Genomic DNA, 25326 nt, shown 5'->3' with positions numbered 1-25326 from the left:
ACGTTATTTTGTGATGGGCGAATGAATGGAAGAAATAGTGCATGCACTAATTCTCCCGTTACTATCGCCCGTCACAAAATAATGCCCGCTATTAATAACAGGCGATAACGGGTTAAAACGGCTATTAGAAAAATCCGATATTCACGTTTTTTATGACAGACTTTCATTACGGATTAATTTTTATAGTGTGAAAGCGGCCTAAGGATGCTCCAAATTTGGCACATATTTATCCCAACTACTGCGTGACAATATTGAATGCCAATATTGTAGTGCCGCTTTGCTGCATTTATCTCCTTTAAGTCATGCCCCTTCCTGCTAAATCCCACGCTCTTCCCATTTAAGCCTTGTCCCCTTGTTGTATGAGGCATAAAAGGGATCTGATAAATGTGTCTACAGTGAGATGCACTAAATTGTATTATAAAACTAGAAAATTACACAATTATTCTTATTTCTAAGTTGCTTTCTCTCGGACTTCAAAGTGGGTCTTGAAAAAAGTTAATAAATATGTAAATATTAATAAACAATATATTACAATCATATATTAAAGGAATATAAAGTGAATGTAATAAGTTGAAAAATTAGATATATAAATAAATCGACCAATATATTTGAATCAATTTAATAAGTGGTTGAATTTATTATTGGTTAAAGAGCTCTCAATTCTCAGCGCTCAAAATCTATTTCTAATGGACAAATCATTTCTCTCACCAGTTACCTCACTCTAAAGCCACTTTCAAATGGCAGTGTTTTAGTATACATTTTTATATGATAATCTTTAACCCAAAACCAGGAATGGGACATAAATATAAAAAAGTATAATGGGAAGATTTGCAAGTTTTAGTGCCGCTTCTAGTTTTGGCTTACTAAAACTGATGCAAAACTAGCATTTATTACTGGTTTAGGCCTGATGATTTCATAAGAGCATAGGGATGAAAAAAACAAAAAACGACTCTGTTCCTTTAACAGAATTGTCCCACCATTACAGTTTACACCTTATTCACATGATAGGGAATAACTGTCTGATTGTGGGGGTCTGAGAGGAGTAGTCTGAGATTGTCGAGCACTACACTCAGCTATCTCCAGCAGCTGCCATAGAAAGTGAATGAAATAGTGGGCACAATTGTGCACTTCTGCTCCATTCTGGTGGGAGAAGAGTGTCCCATTTTTGAGATTGTGAAAGATTCCAGCAGTGAGACCCCTGCAATTAGTTGTCCCCTATGCTGCGTTAAACGATAATTTTTTTAATAGCGAGACAACCCCTTTAGGGTACATTCAAACGTGCATATTTTTGCTGCAGATTTGCTGCTGCAGATTTTGCTGCCCATTGACTTCAAGGGTACATTCACACGCGCGGATTTTTGCAGCGTATTTAGCTGCGGATCCGCTGGTGAAGGCCCCGCTCTATGCTGGCTTTACATGTGCCTCTGGCTTTACATGTGCCACTACGAGCAGACACACTGCAGCGATGTGCGCGGCGCACTTGCACATCGAGGCCACTCTCCCTGCTCTGAGCTAGGCAGAGAACTCCCGCGATGTGCGAGTATACTGCGACTCGCACATCGCAGTGTGCCTGCTTGTAGCAGCGTATTGCCTCTACCAGCAGGCACATGTAAAGCCAGCATAGAGCAAGCCTTCACCAGCGGATCTGCAGCGTAAAATAAGCTCAAAATCCGCGCGTGTGAACGTACTCCAAAGTCTACTAAAGCAAATTTGCAGCAGAAAATATGCACTTGTGAACATACCCGCAAAGTCTTATCCCAACTCAGTAAATTGAGTAAAATAACCTTAAGCTGGCCATACACAACAATATAGCTGTCCAAACTCTTATTTGTTAGACAACTATCTTGCTCAATCCTCCTTTTTGTACACATACAAGCTTGACTGAGCAAGTGCAGAAACCACAGCCAGATGTATCTGACAGCAGCTTACCTTCCCCAAAAACAATAGGCTCAGGCAGTTATAATCCAACATTCCGAAATCTTCTCTTTCCCGACATCTGCTCCTGAGGGAGAGCCAGAAGGCCTCAACACATATTAGCTACTCAGTCACCCCCCCCCCCCCCTAAGTCGGCAGGGTCAGCTGACACATGTCGGATGTGTATGGATAGCTATACAGTAGTTTATATTTCATAGACAAACCTGGGCAACTACATGGATGACATTGTGTAATGAGTTTAAAAAAAATAAGTTTGCTTTTGTACTTAATGTCAACTGAGCATATAATAAAGCTGTTTAAGCAACGGTTATTCAGCACAGTTCATTCATGACAGTTATAAAACAGAGCCAAATTTTAGGATTATGGTTTTGGCTCCACCACCTTCATTATGATTTTGTGTTTACCATCTTATTTTTTACAAAGAAACTGGCAAAGTTTCTAGAGTGGATGCAAACAAACCATCCCAAATCTTATTTATTCAACAAACAAGGCAAATGATTTTGATGGCCAGGTGACTATTTGTAGCTACGTTTAAAAAAATAAAATAAAAGCTCTGATGCAATGCTCGCAGTTCTGCTGTCATCTGTACAAAGTAGCTTTAGTCAGTTAAGATGGTAAGCAAATATTTCCGAGAATAAAACACATTCATTTATTAGAAATTAGTGTTCTTTTAGTAACTGTATGTTTGCTGGAAACCAGAAACCAGATTAGGCCCATTTATATAACAATTTCTCAATACCTTACTGGTATATGATGACAACTTGTCAAAAAGTTTTGCCATCATATATCATTGTATGTGTCCCATGTGACTTAAATGTACTAAGTATAGTTTAATAGGGAATACATTCCATTCATACCTGTTTCGATGCAGGACTTAAAGGAAAACGGTCACCCGTTCACCCGCACTATAACCAGATGCACCAGATTATAGTGCGGGTGAACAGGAGACCGATGCAGGGTCTCAGACTGCTATACCTACCTGCAGTCTGGAGCCCTGATCCTCCAAAAGTCCCCCTATTCCAGCACTGAATTGCACTTTGAGGCGGCATAGTTCGAGGTAAAAACCTCCCCCTCTAACGCGTTTCCACCCTATCGGGCCTTAATCATAGATTAGGGCCTGGTAGGGCGGAAACGCATCAGAGGGGAGGTTTTTACCTTAAACTATGCACCAATTTGCACCTTTTTGTATCCTGTCGATTTTAATGGATTCTAAATAAATGGATGTTTTTGCCAGTGCTGTGACTATTTTGGACTTTCCTATAGCAGTCCGAGACCCCGCATCGGTCTCCTGTTCACCCGTACTATAACCCGGTGTATCGGGTTATAGTGCGGTTGAACGGGTGACCATTTTCCTTTAAAAGCATAATCTTTGAGTCCCACATAAAGTATATATTTGGGAAATGGATTAAATATAGTCACAATTAGGCTTCATGATTAAAATGAATGGGCCAACTGGGAACAACACCTCTTTGACGGGTTCCTACATCTACATGTGATTTGTGCAGAAAATATGATGTAAATGAAGCCTTAATTTCATCATTGCTTTCTGGAAGTTTATAGGTTGAAGTATGGATATATAGATAAAGGCTATGCCCTTACCCTTAACCTCTTCTAATATTGAGTGCTGTCTATGTGACTGTGCGGGTTCCCTGCAGAGAATCCCTAGTCAGCTGATCATGATCCTAAAGTAGTTACCTATATGGGGTATTAGAAGTCATGACTATAAAATATCAAGAGAGTCTGGCATGTATGTGAATACTATTTCATAAATTGACTGCTTCTACTGGTTCTATATGTGACAGTGCTTTTAAGATAGTTTCTGCTATTCCTATCAAACATTTGTTGTAAAACACCCGTTTTATTGACTAATATCCACAAAACTAACAAAAGTCACATGACTGGCACCATACTTGTTTATTTACTTAAAAATATTTGGACTACCTAGCCGATTCAGCTCCTTAACATTATGAAACTGATTGCCATTTGATGCATTTCACAGAGGAGACATGGGGTGAACGCATCAAAGCCATAAAAAAGGTAGCAAGAGGTCTTCAATCACAGACTGTTCTGTAGTGGTGACATGCCCAATTTAAGCTGGAAGGCATTTAACCGTAAAACAATATGTTCACTACACAAGAGACACCTTTTTCAAGTTGGCAAATTACTTTTTTTATTCATCCATGCCTGAGCTATTTCTAGGACTTTTTCTAGGACTTTCCAAGTGTTAGTCATTAATGTAAGAACTAAGAAATTGCAGCCCCCGCTGTTCACACATCTGTTCCACTAAGACACTTCACAATTTATTTTTTATATTTTCATATGAACAACAAAGCAACCAACAACTGCTGCAAACTACAGACCAGTATGGGACCTTTCTACATGTTAGAAGAACAACTTTGATGTGTGCAAACACATTCCTTCACACTAAGCCTGATATATATAGCGGCACTCATACTTTGCTGTCCATACTACGATGGTCACACTAAGACTTTTGTAATACCTGTCATGAGATGAAGGAGAGCACTGTTTGTCCATAACATGATGATTATTGTGAATGTTAACCATGTCCCACTATATATATATATATATATATATATATATATATATACATACTGAATTTGTCAGTGGATACATACAGAATATTTGCTAAATTAGTCATACAAATGTATGAGTACCAACTGTCTGCTACTCTTGCTAAACTAATTTTCTATATCTAATGCTCAGATGAACATGTGCCCAATGCATTATTTATTGGACGTAGATCAATTTTAACAATGGAAAGGGACATGATTTAAGACTTGACAAATTGGAAGCACACCATGGAGTTTAAGCATTATAACTGAGGGCATAAACCAATGACTCAGTGGCTTTGCCAAAAGTTCGTGCTCAGAATGAAAATCTGAACACACACTGCAGGTGAAAACTCATAAAACAGTACCAATAAGCAGGAACATACAGCCATTTAATGTAACAATAAAATGGAGCAAAAGGTAAAACCAGCAACATCTGTGATAATGGAAATCAGGAGTGATACTAGAGCCACACATCTGTTTTTATCACAAAAGGTAAAAAAAAAGAAACATATTTGTGTTGTAACAATTCTGTTCTAGTCAAGGTAAGAGCAAACAGCCATAAAATAAGTCAAGGGTAGTTTAGTCCATAAATTTCCCTTAAATAACTATGTGGAGTGCAAGAATATCAAATTGCATCAAGTACAAACACATGGAAATTATTCTTGGTAAGTCCCCAGATATGGAAAAATGTGTTTGCTAAGATAGGGTTTTAATCAAACAATACGAAAACAAGCCAGGAAATGAGAGAAATACTGCATTCTGCATTCAGAGGTTGGCCATATGTCATTTGTTGGTCACTATATATTTTGCCGGGCAGACAATATATCATAAATAGGTGAATAAATATTTGAATATCTTATTCAAAAGTAGCTTTTATATTTCCTATATATTCTTATCTTGTACTATGCCTTCTAGAAAAAAAAAATTGCCTATATATTTAGCAAGAGTTTTCTTTAAAAATAAATATTTAAAAAATCCTGCCTTTTATATTTTATATTTAAGCTATCTTCTGAGATACTTATGGTATGTAACTCATGGTATGGGTTACACTTTTTTTTTGTATGATTTTTTCTTCTGCTCAATTTGAAAACCAGACAGAAGGTCAAAATCTGGACACCATGGCACTATAGACTAATAATAAAGGGGTATTCCAGGAAAACCTTTTTTTTTTATATATATCAACTGGCTCCAGAAAGTTAAACAGATTTGTAAATTAGCATGAACAAAGACAAGAAAGTGAGAAGAGCACACAAGGGGCTATATCACCTATCAATATGCGCAGAAAGGTTCTCGGTGACCTCCGGTCAAAGTCTCCTACGGGTGCACGTACACAGATGTGAAGCATCAAAAGAAACAAACAAAAAACATGTAGGTGCACTCACCGAAAGGCAGAGACAGTCAGGTCCAGGAGTCCAGTAACGTGTAGCCGGGTCACGGCATAGGCGCTGGCGAAGTGTGGCATTCGGAGCCTCCGAGCGCCACACTTCACCAGTGCCTATGCCGTGACCTCGCTACCCGTTACTGGACTCCTGGACCTGACTGTCTCTGCCTTGTGGTGAGTGCACCTACGTATTTTTTGTTTGTTTCTTTAGATTTGTAAATTACGTCTATAAAAAAAATCTTAATCCTTCCGGTACTTATAAGCTGCTGAAGTTGAGTTGTTCTTTTATGTCTAACTGCTCTCTGATCACACACGTCTTGGGAGCTGTCCAGAGTAGGAGCGAATCCCCATAGCAAACCTCTTATGCTCTGGACAGTTCCTGAGACAGACAGTGGTGTCAGCAGAGAGCACTGTTGTCAGACAGAAAAGAACAACTCAACTTCAGCAGCTGATAACTATTGGAAGGATTAAAAAAATTTAATAGAAGTCATTTACAAATCTGTTTAATTTCTGGAGCCAGTTGATCTAAAAAAAAAATTCCTGAAATACCCCTTTAATTTTCACATTATAGTTCTGTTTGTAGTTTTTTTTTTTTTGGATGCCACGGTTTTTGGCCAGGTAAAAAAACTGAATTCAAACTGAGGTGAACTGATCACATGAATGACCTATTGACATCTATGGGAACAGTTCATGTCAGTTTTTCTGACTCTTTGCCGGATGAAAAGTAAAGGACACAAAAAATGCTACTAGTGTTTTTCATTGCAAATTTTAGGCCCTGTGTACATGGTTGCTAGCATGTTGCTTTTTTAATTCCATCACAAACTAGACAAATATGGGCAAAAAAAAAATTTTTACTAAAATATCAGGCTGACCCTATTATAAGTCAATTATATCCACTATCATTAGAATCTGTTTAAATACATATTCCTTATAGCGATCATGATGGCGTGAAGAACTGAAGTGCAGTAAAAAAAACAAATATATTTTAACTTTTTTCGTAATGCTCAATAAATGCAAGTGTTTTTCTAAGCATAAAAATGACAGGTGATGAACTAAAAATAAAATATGCCATTTTAAAGAGAAGGGCAGCCTTGAAGCTAGAGTATTACAAAATGTCAACCAAAGAAACCCATAATCCTTTGTGTCTTATAGACAGTAATTTAGTTGGGTCTATTAAGAGGGCACTTTAACAATCCCTTTATAAACATATATAAAAATAATCAATATTCAAAATGTTATCAAAGCAATGTATATTTTTTTTTTATTTAGACGTATGTGAATAGGATAAGAATTGTTAAATGCAATAATATTTTTTTTATTTATTGTTTGCGAAATTTGACATGAGATTTGTATACACTTTGATGTTTTTGTTTGTTCTAGCCAGTGTAGCCTGCTGGGCCCTCAGGACATACCATCATGTCCTTTTATCCAGCTTCTGAAATTCCATTCATAAGCACTTTCCATTGTCTAGAAATAGTGGTAATTTTGCATTAAAGGATAACAAGACATAAAGAAAAGCTCTTAGTACAGGAATAACCCAACTTGATAAAAACAATAGTATGTCAGGGTAATTTGACAGTCCTGTAAATATTAGTAATGTGGGCCATACTGTATGACTTCATATTTAATAGCTAAAGTGGTTGTTCAAAAAGTCCTTATAGGGTATAGTGGTGTCCCCCACTCAAGACTTTAAGAGTCACAGAAAAGACCTGTACGCATAGTAATCACATGATTACTCTAGGGATCTTACATCAAAGGGGTTGTTGGGGTAAGACAACTTGCTTAAGCTAACATCTTATGTTATGTTATGTTATGTTATGTTACGCAAATATTGAGTTTGATGATTTGAGGAGTCTAATAGATTGTATACATGGGGCCTAGAAAATGATGTCTTTTATAGTGTTATTTTTATATTATCAATATAAAAAGCAAAAAAATAAAAATCTTACCAGTTTTTCAATATCATGCACAGCATCAGTCAGAGGATTTGTACACGGGCTTCCAAAGCATACAAAAAATAGTTGAAGATAAATACATGTGATAATCCAAGTCTGAAAACAAATATAGAAATCAATATTAGTCAACACAGTATAACTCATTGAAAGTTATGTATTAAAAAAAATTAAGTTAAATGTATTCTAGAAGCTGATTTACATAAAGTCTACAATACTATGTCCATGCATTTTATTTTACACAACAGGCACAATACTTGCTCATTTGAGTCCAGTCAAACCTTACGTTTTATTACAACGCCCAACATGCCCCACATTGAATTATCGATTAGTTATGCAGTATATATGAAAAACATCATTCAAAAACTATCACTGAGATTAAATCACGGGTATAGCTGCTACTGACTGGCCCTTAGCTGATGTTTTATGGTTCTTGCATTAGATTTTTCTGGTTAAAACCACAAAATGACTTTTAATCCACACTTTTCTTGAATTAGCCAGATGACAGACAAGTAAAATATGTTATCTTTGGGAGGAATGTTTTACTATATAGGAATGAATGTGGCTTGCAGCAGAACAAAACTAGTAAGGCCTGGAGGAAATACTTTGGATGGAACAGGGTACTCAGCAGTGTCCATCCAGCTGCAGACGTGATGGTAACTTGTCACCCTGCTAACAAAAGGCACTTGTTTTTACTGATGACAGATTACTAAATATTACAGGTAGGATTCTTTCAGTCTAAAGTAGCTTTTTAGCTTTCAAAGGTAACGTGCAATGATTGTTATATTGTTTGATTGTTATAAGTAACAATGGCAAAAAAATCCCCCAAAAATATTCCTATTTCTAAAAAAAAGTAAAAAAATAACTAAAAAAAATAGTGACATAACTGTGGCTAAAATATATGTATTCTAACCCAGTTCACAGGTATATAATATAATACTTTTTGATGCAACACAAAATGAAGCATTTTATATATATATATATATATATATATATATATATATACACACCGTATATACGCATATATAGGGCCTGCTTAAAAAAGTTATAAAAAAGTAATAAAAAAGTTTTTATTAAGTTCACACATTTGCATATCTGTCCCTATTCAAGACAGACTAGATGTAAATATTACTATTAGTATTATTTAAACCCACACAGCCCTTTCATAACAAGACTGCACATGAATAATAACATAAAGTGATGTCATAAGTATCTCTCCGTATTGCAGCCTCACATTTTGGGCCTGTAATATTATCCCCTTTTAGCAGAATGGCCTAACTGTAGGTCTGAATTAGGGGAACAGCGATCTTGCTCCAATGGCCTATGACATCTCTGATCCGGGCTATTTCATTCTTTAGATGCTATGATCAAAAGCAGCCAAGCTATCTAAATGGTCAGATGCTGATAGACTGACATAGCAGGCCTAGGGGCCTAACATATGGCTATGGCCATATGACTATCACATGTTAAAGGTTTCCATAGATTGCCTGCCAATATATTACAGACAATAATGCTTTGTTATACTGGGAATATCTAAACATTACTTAAGTAATAAGCACATTCTTACAAATTTGATGAACAAATTTCTTCCTTTAAATTTCTTTATGTAATTTCATAACTTTTTACTCTACTATACTATTCATTGCATTAGTTCAAGGATAATATATTCATGAAAATGCACCTAAATGCATAGTAAAGTTAGTTAACCAAAACTTGTTGCGTGGCAAGTTATAAATGTTTATGAGCTAGCTTCATGACTCTCCGCAGGCATGGCAGAGCCAGGCACAAACCGAACATAACTATTTTAAAGAAAACTTTTTACCCCCAATTACTTCATAGAGCCAAGGGTTGGAATCTACCTAGAACAATATTAATACAGTTTATATGTTCTCAAGGTTCGTCCAGGTATTATCTGACTGTTCTGGATTCCTTCCACACTCACAAACCATAGTAAAATTTGCAGTGGAATAGGTTCAATACACCCTGCGTACCGTGATCAGATATGCTGTGATATGTAAATACTACACGTAAAAGAAAAAAGGACTGAAAAGTTGGACTTTGCCTTTTACATATTTCTCCTCTAAGTTGAAAGCAGAAAACTGGAGCAATTAGCACATTGAGGCGCCAAGCATCACATCTTGATCCAAACTTCTAACACTTGGCAGCAAGATGATAACAGGGGTTGTCTCAGGAGCCAAAAAGGTATACTTTCCTTGCTGCTCACTTCCTGCCTTGTGCTGACACAGTCCCATAACTTTGTCCCTGTTTAAAAGAAGTGGGCTGTGTGAATGGGGCAGCTATTATTTTGGAACTGCTGCAAGTGGGAGAAACCATGTTGCATGATGTTGCTGCAACATAGTGTGGCAATTGGCCATGAGGATGGGGTTTTGCCCGCATGTGATGTTTGCCCCACTGACACAGCTTGGCAGCTTTCAAGCAGGAAGGAAGTTATAGGGCTGTGTTGGGCAGAAAGTGAGCCTCAAGGGAGCAAGGAAAGGTAAAACTTTTTTTGCTGCCTGGACATTAAACAAATACTTTATCAAGTAAAACATTCAGTATCACATTTAATAGGATTCTTTCATTCTGATACTCTTGTTTTCCCTATTCACTATTAAACAGGATGTCCAAGACTTGGAAAACATGGCTGCATTCTTTCAGAAACACACGTGTCTGTGGGTGGTGTCTGGTATTGCATCTCAGCTCCATAAGCTCAGCCCTAACCATAAACATCTGACATGTATATCACTTTAAGGGCTTCTGTATCTTGATTATACCCAATCAACCACATGGAGTATAGACTATTTTTTATTTGGAATTATATTTTACCCATGGTGTCATTTGTTATTTATTTATCTTTTAAAGATTTTCCTAAAACTTTCCAAAACATGATAAAACATGGAGAAAATATAGTACATTATAATTTTTTGTTTTTTGAAGCAAATGCCATGCAAATTGTAGTTTGCATTCAAAGTATTATTTTAACACACCCTGCGTATCTGGATAGATTCAATGAAAACAATGTAGGCGGCTTTAGTAACATTGCCATTTGATACACTGAGCTGAAAAGGGTGACTGACAGCTGTTTCTTTCTCATTTACATTCTCTTGAAATTAGATGTTTAACAAATAATGACAATGGAAAAACAGGTCCACGGCTCATCCTTTAATATGATATGTTCTCTTTCATGGTGTTTTCATAAAATATTAATCCAGACAAATTTAACAGTTAGAAGTCATGGATGAACATCACAAAATATTCCTATTTATAATGTTTATAAAGGTGGTATGCTCTATATAATTGCCCCAGCTCTGCTTTGTACAAGTTATATTTACAACCTTAACAAAATTTATATGCTAGCTTTTGTTTCTGCAATATCCTAGTAATATTTTAAAGCTTCATAAACTTTAAAGTGTACCTGTTGCTTAAAAAAAACTACAAAAAAACGTGTCATAAGTTTTTAAAGCAACAGTACCCATTTATGAATATACTACACATTGGAATAAACTAGATATTCAACAGTTTAAGATTGTCCTAATCAACCTAACACAGTATAATCCTAAACTGCTCATTTTTACAAGTGATATAATAAAAAATAGCAGCATAAAACTTAGTAGATAGCAACACTTATTCCAGCTGTTAAGATACAGAATCCTAACATAATAACAGGAAATCTAGAACCAGAACAATTCAAAGCCTAACACATGGTTGCAATAATTTTCCTGTGTGGTACTCCTTCTGCTCCAAATGATGGAGTTCTGTTTGCATCTTTCAATCAAATTACATCACTTCCTGTCCTAGCGACCACAGTCTTGTCTCCTAATAAACTTACATATAGTTGACACAGTTAATAAGTCAAATAGGGTTCTGCAAGAGAATAGGGCAAAATGGCTGCATGGCTGTTATGGAAGATGATCCCACAGGTAGAACTCTCAGCGTGGAATGGACCGCATAGTTTTTGGTCCTGATTTTGATGTGTTTTTTCTTTTTTCTTAAAAGCTCCCATTGATTTCAATGTGAACCTCCAAGTCACATGAATTTTGAGTATTTCCAATGGATGTTAATAGGAGATGGAACCCGTTTTTCCTCATATGAACATACCAAGACCAGTACCCAGTGGTGCAATATAAAGGATAGTAGCTAGCTATACAGAGCCATTCAATAAAATAAAATAAAAATATACCATAGTGCACTGTGCTCTATTCACTTTTTTGCTCAAAAATAGTCAGCTAGTGACTATGTTTGGGCCACTCCCTGCTGGTAGACATTTCTTTTGCTGTACTCAAATGGTGCAGCAAACCACACAACTGAACTTGGCTAAAAAAGCATATATGTGTGGGAAGTAGCCCAACCATAGTCACTAAGGGGGAGATTCATTAAAACCTGTGTAGAGGAAGAATGGTGCAGTTGCCCATAGCAAACAATCAGATTGTTTCTTCTTTATTTTTCCCAGGCCTCTTTATAAATGAAAGAAGCTATCTGATTGGTTGCCATGGGCAACTGCACCACTTTTCCTTTGCCCAGGTTTTGATAAATCTCCCCCTAAGTGACTACATTCTGGCCAATCAAGTAAATAAAGCCCCATATAATGTGCTGCGTTAGGCTGGGTTCACCTTAATCAGGCGTCTGGCATAGTTTCCCACCAGCGTGCACGGGAGGGAAACTGATGGGACAGTCCACAATCATCCAGCATCTCAATTTTGAAGCTGGATGGTTGTACACGCCGGAGAGCACCGGACTGGGGAACACAGCTTGCTAAACAATGGACGCCGGATGCCATACAACTGATGACAACTTGCCATCAGTTGTGGCATCAGTTGCTTCTAGATCTAGGCTGAGTTCACCTATGCCAGATATATGTAAAACCAGCCTTATACAGCTTTTTTTGATGGTATTTCAATGTATAGGGACAAATCTTCTACTCCAAAGTTACCATATTTATCGGCATATAACACGCATTTTTTAGGCTAAAATTTTTTGCCTAAAGTATATCTGCATGTTATACACCGATAAGCTGCTGCAGTTCAATGATTTAAAGTGGGTGCTTTAAATCAATGAATAGCAGCGGCTTTTGCAGGTCCCGAGACTTGCCGTCGCTGCCCGCTTCTCTGATCCTGCCTGTCCTGGGGTCCAGAGACCGCTGCCGCCACTGCCCCTTTTCCTCCCCCATCCCCGGTTTTATAATGACCTGTTCCCGGGGTCCGCGCTGCTTCTGGCTCCGGCAGCCTCCTGTGTTGCTATGCGCTGTGCTGCGCAATGACAAGTGACGTCTTCAACGCAATGTCAACATCAGTGGCCCGGCGCACAGTGACAGCTAAGGATGCCTCCGGAGCCAGAAGCAGCGTGGACCCCGGGAACAGGTCATTATAAAACCGGGGATGGGGGAGGTAATGGGGCATCGGCGGTGGCGGTCTCTGGATAGTCAGGGGGAGAGATGTGGCGGCAGCAGGACTCTAGACCCCAGGAAAGGCAGGGGGAGAGAAGCAGGCAGCGATGGCCTCTCTCCCCCTGCCTTTCCTGGTTGCTTCTGCGAGGTCAGAAACAGTCTATCAAGGTATACACATGCACACACACGCACCCTCATTTTACCAAGGATATTTGGGTAAAAAACTTTAAAAACTTAAATACGGTATATCCTGTACTCGTATGCATCCAAAACTTTAGAACTTTTTTAAGATGCTATAACAAAGTTTTAACTGGTTAAAATTCCATACGAGTGCTGGATATAACTTTGAGCAGAAGACTTTTCCCTACCACATTGCTTTCCATATCCACGTGCTATAGCACAAGAAAAGTCTTCTGCTCAAAGTTATATTCAGCACTCGTATGGAATTTTAACCAGCTAAAACTTTGCTATAGCATCTTAAAGGCAGGTGGACACAAGTGGGATATGCAGAATAGTGAGCGGCATGAGTGAGCAAGTTTAATCTTTATCTACCCTGCTGATGGCAATGTATAGCTAGGACATACTTCATTATTCAGGGTGAACCTAGCCTTATTGTATCTAAGCCCTTCAGTCACAACTAATACCTGACACAAAATATTGAATAGTTGCTAACCTTTCATGTACAAAATACTATTCCAAACCTGTTATCCTTAAATAGAGCGATATAAGAGCTACATGATATTCGTTTCCAAAAGAAACAAGTTAGCTCCCTTAATCATCGTGCACCCTTTGTCTTGCTGTTCCAACCTGTAATTCTCAGTTGCTGCTGGAGGTGTACATTCCACGTAATGAGTTTTCTTTGTCCTATGACAACACAGCTTTTCCCCCCATTCTTTAAACGTTCATTGTTCTTAAGTTACACATTTTATTACATTTCTTACAGGTGCAACTTAAGAGACCGTACAATGCTTTAAGTGGAGTTACTTCAATCATCACACGTATTCCCAAGACAGCTAATGATGAAGAAAGATATGAGATTTGTAACATGAAATGAGCCAAGACAGAGCAGCCTATTTAATTGAAGTCAGCTGGAACAAGTCATTACCGCCATTAATGTCAGAGCTCTTCTAGTGGGTGTACATTTCCCAGTGTACTTATTAAGGATATCACAAACCCATACTTATTTCCAATTTTTAAGGTTAATTCCTAAGGGAGGCTTAACACTCAACTTACTACAAAAAAAAAACTTCTTCAATTGCATTCACAGATTTTGCTTCCCTTTTGTGGCGTGCATTAGGCTCCTATAAATAGAAGGCCATCTTCATAATAATTGCAACAGACTTAAATCTCCCATCAAACAGGCTCCAAGGCCAAAAAGTTATTTTATGGTGTCATTGAAATCCACCATCATAAAACAAGGAGATAAGCACGCACATGTTTGCCTGACACACATGGCACAAAACAGTAGACTAAATCCCTCAGTAAAGGTTAAAAGAATAATATTTTCACTAAAATTTTCAGTAAAATGGTCGTATTTGATGCCACTTTAAGGAAGAGAGTAAGCTGATGCTTAAAATGTTCAGAGATGTTTTTAAATGGCAATGATAAACTGAGATCATTCTATAGAGTTATCTACAAAATATCATGGGTCTATTGTTCATGCTGATGGTACAATATAAAAGTATGTTCAGTAGCATGGTACATTGATTTTAACATTCAACAGACCATCATTTAATGACTTTATGGATCTGACATTGTGGATAATCTTATCAAGAAGGCTCTTACCAATTAGAATTTTTTTTAAATGTTTTAATGGCTATTTACTTGCTTCATAAATGTCAGAAAGATAGGTTGACAAGGCTTTAGAAACTAAACAGTATATATATATATATATATATATATATATATATATATATATATATTTATGTTTCTCTTCTTACTATGTCAAAAAGTTATGTTAAAGGAGTACTCCAGGTTAGGGAAATTTACCCTCTATCTTAAAGAAAGGGGTAATACGGTGGTCAGACCCCCTGCAATCTCCCATACGGCACCCTGGCTCTCTGCATGAAAAGAACTGAAATCGGGTATCTCTGGCGCTCCCACAGAGATTCATGGAGGGGGTATGTTGACCACCAATTCATGAGGATAATGGGGGCGCCGGGCGGGAGATAGTTGGGGGTCCCAGCGGTCAGACCCCTCCGCAATCTGACACTTATCCCCTATCCTTAGGATATGAGATACATTTTTCTAATCCGGAGTATTCCTTTAATACAAAAGCTATCATATTATTATTATTTCTTAATATTTTTATATCTTATCATAATGTCTACAGTCATTGTCTATTTTATTAATACCGTACAATGTTTACGGAGACACTTTGGAGAGGCATTTATCACACTAAAAAAATTATGGTGAAAATAAAAAGAGAAAAGAGTTGCATCATTTTTTGCAATTAGAAAATGTTCACAAAATTATGAGACTTATTGCTCTTCTCCTTCGTCCTCGCAGAATGGGTAGGGTTTATGTGCGTCTCCATAAATTCAGCGAGCCTGTGTGCTTGCCCTTACTTTGTATTCTTTTTTATTTAACCAGTAGAGATGAGCGAAGTTGCAGTAATTCGATTTGTCACGAACTTCTCAGCTTGGCAGTTGATGACTTATCCTGCATAAATTAGTTCAGCTTTCAGGTGCTCCGGTGGGCTGGAAAATGTGGATACAGTCCTAGGAGAGAGTCTCTCATAGGACTGTATCCACCTTTTTCAGCCCACCGGAGCACCTGAAAGCTGAACTAATTTATGCAGGAAAAGTCATCAACTGCCGAGCCTAGAAGTTTGTGACGAATTACTGTAACTTCGCTCATCTCTATTAACCAGTATTAAACAGTGACATTTGTGTGACAAGATGTCTTGCATTTCATAGTAGCTAGATATTACAATAAGTTTCTAAGGACAATACAAATATAGGGGTACACCTAATGGAGAAGGGAGTTTTGTCTGAACCCATACTATTGTTGAGTAGATGGAGAGCGCCTAAGCTGGGGCTCCTTTACAAATATCTTATTAGGATATACAGAACTTATACAAAGGGGGCCCACTATTATAATGGAGATGCTACTTTATGTAAAAAGTGGATTCCGCTCTTAAAAAAACTCTGTGTGATGAAGTATTATTGCTACTCAGAGCTTTCTCCAGCAAGAGAAGGACTGTCTATGGTGGTGGAGTAAAAACAATCCCCCTTGCTTGCATAAACGATAGACATCAATGAGCAATATGCAATTAAACTGAGCATATGTGACTGTCTCAGCGGATGCCCTAAGAGGGTTCTTACTAGCAATGGGGCAAAACAAAGAAGACACATAGGAGGTTAGTAAGCTTATATCTCTCAAAGAGAGATAAAAAGTTAAACAGATTTGTAAATGACTTCCATTTAAAAATCTTAATCCTTCCAGTACTTATCTGCTATATGCTCCAGAGGAAATACTTTTCTTTTTAAATTTCCTTTTTATCTGACCACAGTGCTCTCTGCTGACACATCTGTCCCTCTCGGGAACTGTCCAGAGCAGTATAAGTTTGCTATGGAGATTTGCTCATACTCTGCACAGTTCCTAAAATGGACAGAGGTGTCAGCAGAGAGCACTGTGGTCAGACTGAAAAGATGTTCAAAAAGAAAAGAACTTCCTGTGGAGCATATAGCAGCTGATAAGTAATGGAAGGGATGAGATTTTTAAATAAAAGTAATAAATAATTTACAAATCTGTTTAACTTTCTGGCACCAGTTAATACAAAAAAAATTTTTTTTTCAGCAGAGTACCCCTTTACAATATGTTTAATTTTCACATAATAAGACCTATTTATCTGCATGGGAACCGCCTTTAAAGATGTACACGGTGCACGTAGGTAGTGGGAAAGTACTTGGCAACACTGATGTATCAGGACTCTCTGCTTGAAGCCCTATCTGCCCTTAGTTTTCAGAAGGACTGTGAAAGTCTTATTCAGTAGCTTTGACTTCTGTATCAGTAGACTGTACACCAAGTACTCTGAACATAATATAGATGTCCTAGTCTACAGCATTGCTATCTCACAGTAGTGTTGCTTTAATAGTTTACATTTTAGCAAAAAAAAATAAAATGTACAAAGCAATAAAGGGAGGAATTACACCATTCTGCTATAAAAGTCAAAATATGGCAAAACATGAATGTTTTACTTTCAAACTGACTGACATACTTTAATCAAATTTCAGGTTACTTAAGAATGCGGTTGTTATATAATTTATTCAGCTTGCCTTAGATTGCCAGTAAAAACTAGAGTAATAGTGTCTGTCAAATTTGTCTCTATGGATTTTAGATGCTTCCTTTTCAACTACAAAGTAAAGAATGACTCTAGAGAAAAGCATTTGCTTTATACCAGCTGAAATCTGTGTGTGGGAGTGTAAGCAGTACTGCTGCCAATTCATCTTTTAAAAGAATGCAATTGCTTACCCTTATACTTGGCACTGGTGGAAGAATTAATACAATCTTTACTTTCAAGTTGGGCATGGCAAGACACGCTTCCAACAGTGTACACTGCACAACAGCGAGAACTCAGCTGTCAGTCACACAGGGACCTAATACTACACTCTACACAACACCACAACATCAAATAAAACTGGTACTGCATACTGGGCAATGAGAGACACACAACTCCACTCCACTCGTATATATGATGAATTCAGACAAGCTTTCCCTTACAGAATCCCTGGGTTGGGACATAGTACTGCTTATACTTAAAGGAGTAGTGTAGTGAAAGGTAACTTCTGCCCTATTCTAAGGATAGGGTACCCCCGAGATCTCTTGAAAGGAGAAGTGTAGTGAAAGGTAACTTATGCCCTATTCAAAGGATAGGGGACCCCCTCTATCTCTTGAAAGGAGTAGTGTAGAGAAAGGTAACTTATGCCCTATTCAAAGGATAGGGGACCCCCTCTATCTCTTGAAAGGAGTAGTGTAGAGAAAGGTAACTTATGCCCTATTCTAAGGATAGGGTACCCCCGAGATCTCTTGAAAGGAGTAGTGTAGTGAAAGGTAACTTATGCCCTATTCAAAGGATAGGGGACCCCCTCTATCTCTTGAAAGGAGTAGTGTAGAGAAAGGTAACTTATGCCCTATTCAAAGGATAGGGGACCCCCTCTATCTCTTGAAAGGAGTAGTGTAGAGAAAGGTAACTTATGCCCTATTCAAGAGATAGGGGACCCCCGCGGTCTGCTGAAAGGGGCGTGCTGACCCCTGCACAAAGCGGCTCCCGGGACTGCCAGGGCCCCGTTCAGGAGATTGCAGGGGTCCCGGCGGTCGGACCCCCTGATCTATAGCTTATCCCCTATCCTTTGGATTGGGGATAAGTTATTTCTCACTGCACTACTCCTTTAAGTTGCTTTTGGGTTCTACCATAAACACAAAAAAAAAACAACATGCACGTTTGCCTTACAATTATAAATACTACTATTGCACAAGAAAGCAATAACCCAGATTTAGCAACATGGTTTAGAAGATAGAGAAAGACTGCATAAACTAAAACTGGAGAGTCAATGGAAGAGGCAAATTTTAGATTTTCATTTTAGACTTGTCTAACCTTTATGCCAACTTGAGGTCATGTTAAAAATATTAGCACAAAAATGTTGGTGCATTTTGGCAAAGCTTGTCACTTTTTAGGCCATGCCCTATCCTCTAAAAAACAACCCCCTCCCTGCAACACCACACCCCTTTGCCAGGAGAAGTACAAAAAGTGAATAAAACACATAGAAAAGGTGTTATAGATATAGATGCACCACACTATGTCAAAATACAACACATTTTGGCACAATTTACAATAAATCTGAACCAAGATATTTTTAATGAGTGAAATTTGAGACCATATGTAGAACACACTGAAGGAGGTTACAAAAGAAAATATGAAAAATAGGTCCAAAGCACAATGGTGGTCAAACAGCAAACTATGGTTTGCTCACAGCCCTATTACTATTATGGGAGTATTATGGGAGTACCTACCTACTATTTTGTGCCTTTTCTTATTCCTATAGTAGTTCGTTTTGCTCAACTCCACCCAAAGAACATCCCCTAATAGAAAGGTTTAAGCTCTTATACCATTTTAGCAACAAAATGACTAGAGACCATTCTAATGTAAACAGTATATTATTAAATAAGCATTTACATGCTTCCTTTAACTATGTTATGGTCAGGGAGTGAAAGCTTTTCCCTACATCAAGCATTAACCAGATTGAGTACTCTGTAAAGTACTTAATGCATTTTCCAACCTTCCTGAAGCCTTGTCCTGGATCTCTTTACCATAAGTCTATATGTACAAGAGGAAGTTGATGGGAACAATGCAGATATCTTCCCATTAACTTGACGGAAATGAGTGGGAACATTACAGCTGCATTTTAAAACAGTACTTGGCCATAGAAGTGATATTCCCAATTGATATTCCTAAGTTTTCCTTTTTGGATGGCTCTAGTACTAATATATAAACAGGAACACCTTCTAATCTGTTTGGTGACAACAAGAAAAAAAGCTTGCAAATTAAAATATCAGTGACCCAAATAAAAAGTGAACCTGTTTACACAAAAGATAGGCGAACTAACTCTTTTCGAATGAAGCAGGTCAATGCACTAGTATGTATGCTAAAGGTCAATGTGGTCCATATTTCAGATACTAATAGAACTAAAAGGGGTTTTCTGCTCACAACATATTAATGGTCTATCCTCAGGAATAATAGATTGATGTTGACACCGAGCACCTCCAGATGACCAGTTTTTGATCAGAGAAACAGTATAGGAAGAAGACAGCTCCATTATCTGTGTAGTGGCCGAGCTGGGTAATTGCAGCTTAGCATCTATTCACTTTAGTTGGAGCTGAGTTGGCATAAAGACCCGTTTCCCACAGGCCAATTATCGAGCAAGTGATTGTTCTTAGAAATGCTTATTCCCGATAACTGACCCTTATAAAAGAAGCAGCGATCAGCCAATGAATGAGCAAACACTCTTTATAAGCAGTGTAAACAGGTGATGTGAGGCCAATAGTCATGGTGAATGATCCAGTAATTGTTCATGGCCCAGCTGTATGATTGATGGAGCCTTCCATTGGGCCGTGTAAAAGATTTATAACTCAGCACAACCATTACAAAATAAACAAGACCACCTGCCTTTGTAAAGGCCAGAGACGCTGCTCAGACTAACAGCCCACCGGTCAGATATTAATGGCCTATCCTGAAAAAAGGCCTTCAATAGGTGTGACCAAAAAAACCTTTAAATAGTGTTAGATAAGCCTCCATAAACATTATGTGCCCATACATCTTCAGAAGCGGTTACCAAACACTCTTTCTGCTAACAGCTATGTCTATAGATCGCCCCTATAAATGCATGCTGGGCATGCATGTGTTTTTAATGAAAATAGGAGAGAAAGCTGCTGTCAGACATCTCTAGTGGCCAGTCCCCTTGAAATAAATTGATTTGGCCAATTTCTTTCTAATGTATATTGGGACCTCTACACTAGAAATGAGCCAACCTTAAAACAGTCTCTACTCCATTGATTGTTCAAAATGAGAATTTCTCTTATTTGCTACAATGTGGCCATACACTTTCAATTGTGGTCAGCCGAACATTAGTTTAACTGTTTATAGGGATCTTTTGCTATAGGGGATATAAAGGGAGTAATATTTGGGAAAGCCTGTTAAAGATTTTGTGCTGGGGCTAACAACTTTAGGTTAAACCTTTCACAAGGACTGTACCAAAATAGATTATAACAGCCTATAACATGTCTACACCCATATAGTAGTGATAATACTGGTTTTAAATTTTTTTTAGATTCATAGATAGAAAGTCATTTTTAAACCAACAGTCCAGGAGGGATTTTCTTATTAAATTCACTATGATTTCCTCCAGCACAACTTTCTCCCAACACTGTCCTGAAGTAGCAAATAGAAAACGATGCTTTTTTTCATTGAATTCATGTGGCTCCTGCTTTGTGTATTTGTTGGCATAGAAAGCGTCAGGTGAAGATATTTGATACCTTTTGGTTGGGTTAAGCAGCATCAATACATCCTCTCATCGTGTCCCTTGAACAATGCCGCTCGAACAATAAATGTGGGTTAAAGGATTTATATTCACAAGCCAGTCTTACATTTCACCTTAATGGTCTACATTCCTTCCTTGTATACAATGTCATTGTATAAAAAAATATATAGATAAAAAGTTATATGCCCTCAGGGATCATAATCTTACTTATGAAAAAGTAATAGATTTAGGGTCAAGATCTAGGGTGGGAGTCTGGCAGGTTGGACAACCCTGTATCAGTTTACAAACTTGGTCAAATGACTATTGAAAATCATGTTTTATAGGTATTTCTTTATATGAAGCAGAAAAATCTTTCCTGGAGATATTAACTCTTTTATCAGAAAACATTCCCAACTAATTATTTTCTACTTCTGATAAAAATCTCATGCAGATGAGCTATCGGCTGAAAAGGCTTCATTCCAAACAGATAGGAGTATAGCAATACGGCAGAAGCTTTGATGAAACAAGTCCTGGGGCAACAATTCATGGGCCAGGAAACAGGCTTGAGTTTTGTTAATATATGGTGATGTCTATATCTAAAAATAAAATAATAATAATAACTTCTATATATGTCATATATATATTTATGCTTAGATGATGACACAATACTTATTACTGAATTTCCAAAACATGGATGGTTTTGTAAATAGCATTAGGGTAAGATTAGGGCCTCACCCCTTTGTCCTAGTAGCAAGCATTGTAGAACATGTAGCTTGGCCAATGCTTCATTCACAAATAACCACAGTATATTGTAGATTTTCAGTACAGATACCAACATTTTCTGTCTACTTCAGTTTTGAAAACATAAAGCAGTTTAACCAGAAACTTAGCATAGCATTATATGGGATAATAGTCTACAGATGCTAACTGGTGACTACAACACTGCAAATGCAGAAGAGGACAGGGGGCGACTGGAGACCTGGGTGAACATTAGGTCCAATTATCTTCTAAAATCACTAAGGCACTACGGCACCAAACAGGCTCTTCTGCCACATACTACAGCACCTATACATAAGGACAGTAGCGTCTGCCAGATTATCACATTCCAGCACAACAGGAGGCATTTTATTGAGTTTTGCTGGGCTGCACTTTATTAGACCAGTATGACCTCTTCTCGTGAATACCTGCTCCTGGTTAAGAGATTTCCTATAGATACAGCCCCCTCTATTGTTTGACAAGACAGCAGAGGTCTATGCTTCCATACATGACTTTGGTCACAGTGAATCATGTTGCAATCTACTGGGAATAGCCTCTGTAGCATAAAGAATCCCTGACCATGAAGCAATGGCTATTATAAGTGCGGTCCATCAAGATTTTTTCTAAAACAGCAACTGGTTCAATAATAAAGAAAAAAAAATAAACAAATAATATTGTACGTTGTTTAAGTGAATGCACATCCCTGGTGATACTTCATATTTAGCGTTACCGCATAGCAGTGTTCACTTAGTATCTAAAGCCTGCAGGCCATAAGTGTAAACTTCTTTAAAAAAACTTCTTCTAAGAATTATGTCTCCGGGTTGTCCCACAGGCATAAGGATATTGCATGGTGTATTTAGGAGATACTGGTGTTAAAGGATGACAGTGAGACTAAACATTTTACATACCAAATGTATGCTCAGCACGTATCTATGCATAGCAAAGGTCACATTTTAGTCTAAGCTGGATGGTTGCACAAAAAAAAAAAAACACCAAACCAAACTGATAAAAAAAAAAAAAAATCCCATTATTTGGAAGATTAAATGGTTGCTGCTTATTGTGAATGTATTATCTCTATTTATAACTAAATCTGGCGACAACGTGGGCAATGTCAGGAAGGCCACATGGGACCCAACATTTGCTTATTACACAATTATTGAACAGAGGCGATTTACAAGTTCTTTGGCGAGTTACAACAGGTTCAATATTCCATGAGCTGACGTGTGCTTTGACTTTACTGATACTGTCGTACAATCTATGTTAAGTACCATAAAAGAGGAGTAGCTATGGGAATGGCCTGTTTATTGAACACATCCTAGATATCTGGATAAAACAAGAGCATGAACTGTTTCTTTAATTAGGTAAAGAGCCATTGAGACTGGTTTTCCTGTGTAATACCACACCCAAGTGCTTTGTACTATATATATTCTCTTCAGTGACAAACGCCCGACCACCTTCAATACAAAAATAGTTATCAGGAAATGGTACGTAAGCTGCTTCTCATTCACAAGACCAAACAAAACTCACTAAATATCATCTATGGTACCGGCTTCGTAACAGTGGGGCATACACTGGCATCGGCTATGCTGATTTGCCATCATACAACTAATAGGACTAGTAGGTTAGCTGTTACACCATTCTAGAATTACTCACTCAAGTAGGCTTAGTGTCTGCACCTTTTTAGGACTAGTAGCTCCTTGCTGAAATAGGCTAATATGACAGTGGGCAATGATTACCAATGTGCCTTTACTATCCCTCTGCACTGCGCCATTTTTGTGGAATGTTAATTTTTTATTAATATGCGAATAAGGTTGTTCGGTGCATTGGGGGTGTTATCCTTTAGTGCACGGGCCTGCCCAACCACTTCCGTAATAGCACCTCCTTATGAATACTCATTTGTCACTCTTCAGTAACACAGCTCACTGCAAAGGACCAAAGGAGGCGCTGTAGACTGATCGGTGCACCTTGGTGTAAAGTAATGTGCACCTAAAGCCCTTATTAGCATATTAAAAAAAACTATGTTACGCAAAATAGGTGCAGTAGAGTAGAAAAATAAATGTATGGTATTAATCTGTACCCCCTGGCCTATTAACCCATGCTAGCAGGTTAGATTCTTGTGTTTTCCTTTAAAATTAGGTGATTGGCTCAACTTGGCTCAACTATTATGCAATTGTAGGACTGGTAGTTCCTTACATATTCTCTACTTATGCACAGTTCAAGGACTAGTAGTTTCTTATATAGGCTCTACTATTGCACAGTTTTAGGACTAGCAATTCTTTACGTAGGCTCAACTATTGCACAGTTCTAGGACTCGTACTTTTTTACATAAGCTAAGCTTTCACACCGTTCAAGAATGATTTCTTAAGTAGGTTAAGCTGTTGCACCTTTCTTATACTAGTAGATCCTTACATAAGATTAGCTGATATACTATTCTAGGACTAGTAGTTCCTTGCATACTATAAGCTTAGTTAACATACTATTCTGGGATTAGTAGTGGCTTACATATGCTTAGCAAGTATGCCATTCTAGAGCAGTTTCATACTCATACACCCGTCTCGGACCTAAGCTGTTACACCATTCTGGGACTAAGAGTTTTTACAAAAGATTGTTGATACACCTTTTCTGCAAGTACCAGTTCCTATCTCTACTAGGAAGCTTTATCAAGAGTAGTTTTCCCAGTCATTGGCCATGAAAAGAACCTACCACTTTGATAACTGATAACTTCTTGGGGCTCAGTTAAAAAGATTTTAACTCCTTGTGCCCACAAGGTCACCCACCAGATGTGGAACACAAGATCTTTTTTGGTCATTATAGACCGGAGGTAAATTGTATCTTTCACCTCTGCACATTCCTGCTTTGATGGTAGCCCTGGAAAAGTTGCAACTTTTCATATGTAGATGCAACCTTTAATCCTAGCCTACTTCAAAGTCATTCTGGGCTAATGCTTGTTCAAGCATTATAAAATCATGTAACTTATTACTAGCAAGGTCTACGAATCCAAGGTGTCCGCTGCTCAATGTTGAATTTGGAACCTGCAGAACTCTGATAGCATTGCTGAGCAAGAAATGTTATCAGCTAGGAAATGTAAATGGTGCTCAAACATACTCTAGACCTGTGAAGGACTGCCATTCCATTGTTTATTTAACAGAATACCTGCACCCTAGACCGTGCTGGCCTTGCTGATAGTTTGATTCAGAGTACACACAGACATCAGACAGGGCTGTCAGCTTCCTATTGACACGTATTACAGTAAACATCAGCCACTGTGCTAAATCAATGCCACCGCCAGCCCTGCGCACCATGCAAGTGGAAGCAGGACCCCTGCATA

At 37.9% G+C, this 25326-nt stretch overlaps 1 protein-coding gene across 2 annotated transcripts in view; it reads right to left on the bottom strand.

Annotated features, from left to right (window-relative positions):
* Positions 1-25326, bottom strand: part of KITLG (KIT ligand) — a 59488-nt gene that overhangs the window by 31766 nt on the left and 2396 nt on the right. For both annotated transcript variants that reach the window (XM_056574392.1, XM_056574393.1), the window contains exon 2: positions 7839-7940. In XM_056574392.1, the coding sequence (XP_056430367.1) occupies positions 7839-7940 (102 nt within the window). The remainder of the gene's footprint in view (positions 1-7838; positions 7941-25326) is intronic.

Source organism: Hyla sarda, chromosome 4, assembly GCF_029499605.1.
Source record: "Hyla sarda isolate aHylSar1 chromosome 4, aHylSar1.hap1, whole genome shotgun sequence".
NCBI classification, from domain to species: Eukaryota; Metazoa; Chordata; class Amphibia; order Anura; family Hylidae; genus Hyla; species Hyla sarda.
This window is presented reverse-complemented; position numbering and strand designations above follow the sequence as displayed.